This window comes from Sceloporus occidentalis, unplaced genomic scaffold (genome assembly GCF_023333645.1).
Source record: "Sceloporus occidentalis isolate IW3139 unplaced genomic scaffold, rSceOcc1.0.p SCAF_7, whole genome shotgun sequence".
NCBI classification, from domain to species: Eukaryota; Metazoa; Chordata; class Lepidosauria; order Squamata; family Phrynosomatidae; genus Sceloporus; species Sceloporus occidentalis.
This window is the reverse complement of record NW_028316987.1, coordinates 54596411-54603788: the sequence shown is the minus strand read 5'-3', so window position 1 is coordinate 54603788 and position 7378 is coordinate 54596411. Positions and strand designations below refer to the sequence as shown.

The 7378-nt window shown below is 42.3% G+C and overlaps 1 protein-coding gene across 2 annotated transcripts in view; it reads left to right on the top strand.

The window, feature by feature from the left end:
- Positions 1–343: 343 nt before the first annotated feature.
- The window catches only part of PLCL2 (phospholipase C like 2), an 81370-nt gene continuing 74335 nt past the window's right edge, over positions 344–7378 (top strand). Inside the window, exon 1 of one of the 2 annotated variants that reach the window (XM_089532970.1) lies at positions 344–977. In XM_089532970.1, the coding sequence (XP_089389096.1) occupies positions 669–977 (309 nt within the window). In that variant the 5' untranslated portion in view covers positions 344–668. The remainder of the gene's footprint in view (positions 978–7378) is intronic. The other variant, XM_089532969.1, reaches the window with a different exon arrangement.

Here is a 7378-nt window from a genome sequence, read left to right as displayed (position 1 = left end):
ATCCCCTTCCCTCCCTGGCAGCCTCCCAAGGGCCTCTCCTTCGCCTCCTCCCAAGGGCATCAAAAACCCAAGGCGCCCGACTTGGGGCTCCCTCCTCCCTTCCTGAGGGACACCCCCACCCCTCCAACTCCCAGAATTCCATAGCCTTGAGCCAGAAAAGAGTTAAAGCGGGGCTAAACCAGGTTATCTCTCCAGTGTGGATGCAGCAATCAAGAGCAGGCAGATGGGGTCACCTTTGGTTTTCCCAATGCACTCCTTTCTCTCTTCTTTCTCACCCTTCCTTTTCTCTCTCTCCCTCTCCTCTTTCCCCCCTTCCCTTTCTCAGGTGCTGCTGACTGAAGAACCCAGGCTCTTCTTGGCCAGCCCAGCCCTGCTGCTGGACTAGAGAGAGGAGGCAGGCAGGCAGGCAGGCAGGCGGGGGCTGTGTGCAACCGGCCTCTTCCTCTCCTTGGGTGTGTGTTTACAAATCTGTTTGGGGGGAAGAAGAAGCAGAAGAAGCAGAAGCGGAAGAAGAGAGAAAGAGAAAAGCAGAGCCGGCAGAAGACAGAAGCACAAGCATCATCACCTCGGAGCTGCAAAGGAAGGAAGAAGGCGGCAATATTGTTGCTTCTCCTCCTCCTCCAGCTCCAGCAACATTGTTGGCTTCCCCTCCACCTCCAGCCAGGCTGATGGCGGAGTTTGGCAGCAGAGGGGCTGGCATCCCCAGCCCTGGGGGGCTCGCCTCCCCTCCCAGCTCTCCCCAGGGGAAGGTGGCCTTCAAGGCAGGCGATGGGGAAGGAGGGGGTGGGAGTGGTGGCCCTCCAAGGACCCATTTGGACCCCACTGGCAATGGGGTCTCCAATGGCGACTGTACTCTTTTGGGACCCAGAGATGACCCAGAGTCAGCCCAGCCTGGCAGCCCTGGCCTGGATCGAGGGTATTCTGCCCTCCACCCCGAAGGGAAGGCTGGCATCCCCAGGAAAACCAGCATCATCAAGGTAAGAGGAGAGAGATGTCACAGAGCTTCAGAAATAACCTGGCTCTGATTGTGGGGATTTCACTGGGTAGATATAGTAAGACTTTGGTTATAAAGTATGGTTAGGCGTGTATTGTGTTTGTGGGAAAGCTTTACAAATGACCAGGCTTAGGTTCTGGTGATTTCTTTGGGTAGGTATAATACGACTTTTCAAGCATTGAGTTTAGGTTATTATAAGATATGGGTACATGTGTATTGCATTTGTGAGAAAGCTTTGGAAATAACCAGGCTTGGGTTGTGATTTCATTGGATAGATATAATAAGACTGTTGGCCTGTACAAAAAGTACAATCCAAGCATTGAGTTTTGGTTATAAGATATGGATACACATGTATTGCGTTTGTGAGAAAGCTTCAGAAATAATCAGAGTCCAGTTGTGGTGATTTCATTGGGTAGATATAAAAAGGCTGTTGGCCTGTGGGGAATGTACAGTCCAAGCACTGAGTTTGGGTTATAAGATATGGGTATGCGTGTATTGTGTTTGTGAGAAAGGACGGCTGTTTTACTGGTTGGGAACATTGTCCTGGAGGTGAGAGGAGTGTTTCTGAAATGGTAACCGAAGCATAACTGGCCCCAGCAAAGTGTGGAAGCAGCCTGCTGCCGCCATGCAGTGTGCTTTGAGGTTACATGGGTTTTTGCTGATCCTGTGGGACGGTGAATGCTGAATGCACCTGTGCAGAGCAATTTTGTACCCTGTTGACAGATGTACAGCAGAGGAGGCAGAAACTGTGGATGAATGATGGGAATGAAAGGAAGGTGACAGCATATCAATCAAGAGACTGCTCCTGACAGCCTTGCCTGCAGTCCCAACCTTTTAGAAATGTTGGCTAGGTATTGGTGTTTGTGGTTCACACTGAACAAGCAGGACAGATGAGACAGTTTTTGTAGGTTAATAAAGTAAGAACGAAGGGATTGTGGCTTGTTAAGCGGTCAGAGGGCACCCAGAGAAAATAACCACTATATTTCAGAACTACCAAGGATGGGGTTCATAACAGACAGAGTGCCTGTGCACCTCACTGATAGTTTTAAGCAAAGATGTGCTGCACCAAGAGTTACATAAAACATTGCTGTATGCATAGAGATGCACGGAGCCATTCTGTAGACAATGCTACATGCCTGCTAGCATGAGAAGAGGCATTTTCAGTAGCTTTTCAAGAGTGAAATTGTGCTACAATGACTGGTCCATTAGCAGCAGATCTTGCGTTCTGGAACAAACTGCAGGCTCTTGTTTTGAGGCTCAAGGGGAGCACAAGGGCAGGCAGTGAGAGAACGCACTTGCCGAACATGCACCCACCCTTCCTGTCAGGGAGAGGTGATGCAGGTTGTTAACCACTCGCAGCAGTGTGCCTGCTTGACTAAGAAAACTGCAGTAGAGTGCCAAATGTGTGTTGTTTCTTGGATAGGTATACATTTAATATGCACCTAGTCTGCCAACAACTTTTGACCTGGGTCCAGAGTTAATGTCTGACTATGTGATTTTGCTCTCTAATAGTCCAAAAGAGGATACTCTAATTGTTAGCATATTGCTGGAATTCTTTAAATGGGCTTTCAATATGTCATTTGTTTATGTAGCAGTTTATGCCTGAAAAGGGGGTTGTCTCAAGCTATAGCTTGTTTTATGTTAGGGCAGGGACCCAGAGTGCAGTGATAATGAAATGGACTTTGCCTTCCACAAATACTGTGACTTCTTAGGCAGTTAATCTGTCTAACTGTTCCATGTAAAACTGTAGATTTGTATCCTAACTTTTTTTTTATATTAAACAAGTTTGGGGTTTTTTTGCAGTCTGTTTAGTTTAGTTACTGCCACTAGTTCCGAGCCCACTTGAAATACTTTTTAGCTGTGTCAGTTTATATTTATTTCAGGTTGACATGTCAGCCACATTTACAGCCAGAACCAATATGTCTTTACTTGGGAATAAGCTCATATATGTTCATTTAGAATTACACATATAAGAATTTTATATGCACATGAGTTTTGGAAGTACTTGGACATGCTCAAGGGTATCTCGCTGTGCATGTGACACAACGTAAAAAGGGTCAGTGCATGGTGTAAGAGTGCTGTAGATTATGGACTGAAGGGTGAGTTGCATCCTCTGAAATCCCTCAAGAACACCAATTCAGTTTTGAATCTGGCATCTGGCATGGTTTAACATTACATAATTCTCTTTTCCAAAACCAGAAGTGGACGCATAGCAGTTTTCCTGGTGTGGTGGTTTTGCAGACCATGCAGTCACAGAGGGTCCCAGAGCAACAAAATTGTATCTTAGATCCTTTGAAATTGTCCGCCTGTCTTCTACCTAGTAAAAAGGGCCTTCATCACACAAATTAAAGTCCAAATGCATGGCTGATGGGACAAGAGCTTAGTAAATTGCTTTACAAGTTAGTGATACTGACATTACTGTAGTTTTCCAACAAAAAGCCATGTTGGTCATAAGGAGAAAGGGAGGGAGAGAAAAAAGGGAATCTAGCAGCACCTTTAATTGATTTTTATTTTAATATGACTGTTTGTAGATATTGTTCTACTTTCTTAGATGGAATATAGAATAATATTAAAGCCTCCAGTTATTAAACATATTTATATAATTGTGAGAGTGCAATAGAATGTAATAGGTTTCAAAATGATGCAAATCATGACCCTTACCATAAATCTTTATATTTTTCATAAAAAACTTTCAGTACCCCACTCAATCACACCAGCATAAGTATGGAGCCCTGGTGGCGCAGTGGTTAAATGCCTGTACTGCAGCCATTCACTCGAAACCACAAGGTTGCGAGTTCAAGACCAGCAAAAGGGCCCAAGCTCGACTCAGGCTTGCATCCTTCCGAGGTCGCTAAAATGAGTACCCAGACTGTTGGGGGCAAATTAGCTTACTTGCTAATTAGCTTACTTGCTGTTCACCGCTATGATCTTTGGAATAGCGGTATATAAATAAAACAAATTATTATTATTATTATTATTTAAAATAATACGTATGACAAGTCCTACTGTCAGTGATATATGGAATTTCTTGAGTTGTCGGTTGCAAATAATATACAACTTTTAGTTATGTAAATCATGACCACTATAATGGCAGTAAAAGTGGCATTCTCCAGCTCTTTAATGAATTTCTGTTGGTGTTCCTTGCTGTCCTAAGGTGGACACTTGATCTCGTATGCCACCCAACCCTGGCTGTACCTATGAGCTGCTCTGCTTTGGTAGTAGACAATAGTTTGGTAGTAGAGTTCCAGAAGTGCTTATATCCGTTGTATCAGCACAGTACTGAATTTGGCTGATTGTGTAAAATGTTAACAATGCCACCACTTCTGGGGGACTCTTTGCTTTGCTCAGGGCATACAGTAAGAGAGGTTCAGTCTTGCACAGTGCTAATTTACGAAGTGCTGCTTCCCTCTGCTAGACCACATCTGTGTTTACATTCTTTATGCCCCAAATGTAACCCTTAGGATCCTCTTTATTCAGCAACACTGGATCAAACTAAATGTGGTGCAGTGGTAGATGTTCCTACCCTCACTTGGGTCATTCTTGGGATGCTGATCTTACCTGTAGTTAAGTAAACCTTTGCCCTTTTCATTTAATCTAATACAGCAGTTTCAAATAAATTGTTGCATTCTAAGTTTTGCCTTTGTTTTTCATTGGGAAGAACTGTGTTGTTTATTATGTACTGTATTTTCTACAGTGTCTTTTTCATCTAGAAGTTCTTTCAGTTTCTTTTCCGCTATAAGGTAACTTTAGCTGTAAACAAGTTCTCTATTTGTCTAATGGTTCTTGTACAACATGATAGTTTGCCTGGGAAGAAACAGTTAACTACTTTGAAAGTATTGAGTTTTCCCCCTCTCAATGTGTTAGAAGCCTAGTCTCCCTTAGCCATCCCCACTTTTACTCTTTCACGATGGTTTGGGCATGTACAATGTATTTCCAGAATATTTTGCTGGATAAGGCAAGTAGCACTTTTTTGTGGTGATTTTGACTTGTACAGTCAGCCCTCCATATCCATGGATTTTTTAATCCTTGGATTCAAACATCCACAGATTGTAAATATCTTAAAAACATAATACATTCCAAAAAGCAAACCTTGATTTTTGCTATTTTATACAAGGGACACCATTTTACTATACCAATGTATTTAACGGGACTTAAGTATCCATGGATTTTGGTATCCATGGGGGGTCCTGGAACTAAACCCCAGAGGATAACAAGGCCCCCCTTGTATTTTTAAATGTCCATGCAAACTGAAGAGCAGTTGAACCAACATGGTATAGTGGTTTGAGCGTTGGACGTACCAGGGTTCAAATCCCTGCTCAACCTTGGAAACCAGCTGGGTGACCTTGGATAAATCACACTCTTTCAACTTCAGAGGAAGGCAAAGGCAAATGTCCTGTGAACAAATCTGAAAGCCTTGTGGTAGATTCAGCTTAGGGTTGCCATAAATTGGAAACGACCTGAAGGCACACAACAAACGGAGAGCAATAGCAACTATTTATTCGCCCATTCTTCCTTTTTCTTTAAATTTAAGAGAAGTAGCACAAATGTCATTTTATGATAATAGTTTTACTTTCTTATTCTTTGTGACATTGCCAATTTTGAAATATAGCTTTTTAGTTTAAACGCTGTATGCTTGTCATCACTAAAAACAAATAAGAAGTCTACTCTTCAAACACTCCATGGTGTTACACATTGTTATCTCCCTCATCCTCAAACTGCAACTGTGTGATAGATAGCAACTAAGTCAAGATAGCTGACTATGTTAAATTACGAAAAAGCTAAAAACCCTGATAATTAGCAAGCTAAAACAGAATTAAACAAGTTTTCATTTTAAAATGTCATCAAATTTTGAAAAATGTAAAACCAGGGGGGAAAAACTTAAAAATATAGCATTCCCGCCTTTAAAAATTGACTTGTAATCAATTAATCTTTAAATGCCTCTTTTGGATATGAAGGTCTTTCCCTAATGGCAAAAGGAGAGCAGAAAGGGGGCTAACCTAGCCTACATTGGAAGGGAATTTCACAATCAATCAAGTGGTTGTGACTGTCAAGAAGGCTTTCTCCCACTAGACAGGCCTGGAATGGTGGTGAGACTGAGAAAAAGCCTTTCCCCAAGAATCTTAATAATAATAATAATAATAATAATAATAATAATAATTTGTTTTATTTATATACCGCTATTCCAAAGATCATAGCGGTGAACAGCAAGTAAGCTAATTAGCAAGTAAGCTAATTAGCCCCCAACAGTCTGGGTACTCATTTTAGCGACCTCGGAAGGATGCAAGCCTGAGTCGAGCTTGGGCCCTTTTGCTGGTCTTGAACTCGCAACCTTGTGGTTTTGAGTGAATGGCTGCAGTACAGGCATTTAACCACTGCGCCACCAGTGGTTAAGACTCTGATAGGCTCATATAGGGAGTTAGTACAGTTGGCCCTCTTTGTTCACAGATTCAACCAACCATGGTTTGAAAATATTCACATATAGCAAATTCCCAAAAGCAAGCCTTGATTCTGCCATTTTATATAAGAGACACCATTTTAATACACAATTAAATGGGATAAATGGAAGTTGAGCATCCATGGATTTTGGCATCCATGGAGTCTTTGAACCAAACCCCAGTGGATACTGACAGCCCACTGTATCATTCAGATAATCCCGGAGCAATGGATGCAAGCTGCAGGAAAAGAGATTCCACCTCAACATTAGGAGGAACTTCCTGACAGTAAGGGCTGTTTGACAGTGGAACAAACTCCCTCGGAGTGTAGTGGAGTCTCCCTCCTTGGAGGTCTTCAAACAGAGGCTGGATGGCCATCTGTCGGGGATGCTTTGATTTGGATTTCCTGCATGGCAGGGGGTTGGACTGGATGGCCCTTGTGGTCTCTTCCAACTCTAAGATTCTATGAAGATAGTCTTAACTAGTCCTGGATACTCTGATAGCTGTCCCAGTCCTACCATTTGATACTTCATGTATGGGCATTTTGATGGCTCACAAAACATATACATACTGACTACAAAGGTCCTTGTTTTAAAAGAGTCTAATCACTCTTAAAGAACTAATAATAAAGATACTAAAATAAGTAATGAAATTAAATAATTACCATTGCCAGATCACACCTATGGCTATAAGACAACATATTTTGGAATTACTTTTTACCGTTTGTGTATACTGTATATGTGTATCGTGCTTGAATAGAAAAATCCCCTTTTCAAAAGAAAAGTGCTGCTTGTTTTTTCCTTATCCCCCCATGAACAGAGCACTCCAGGACACAAAGATAGCACTGTTCTTCTGTACTGATTTGTGTACATAGGTGAGGAGAACAGAAGAACATGGGAACAGAATAAACAAGAAATCTTATTGCTGAGAATTACTTCTCCCTGCCCTTTAT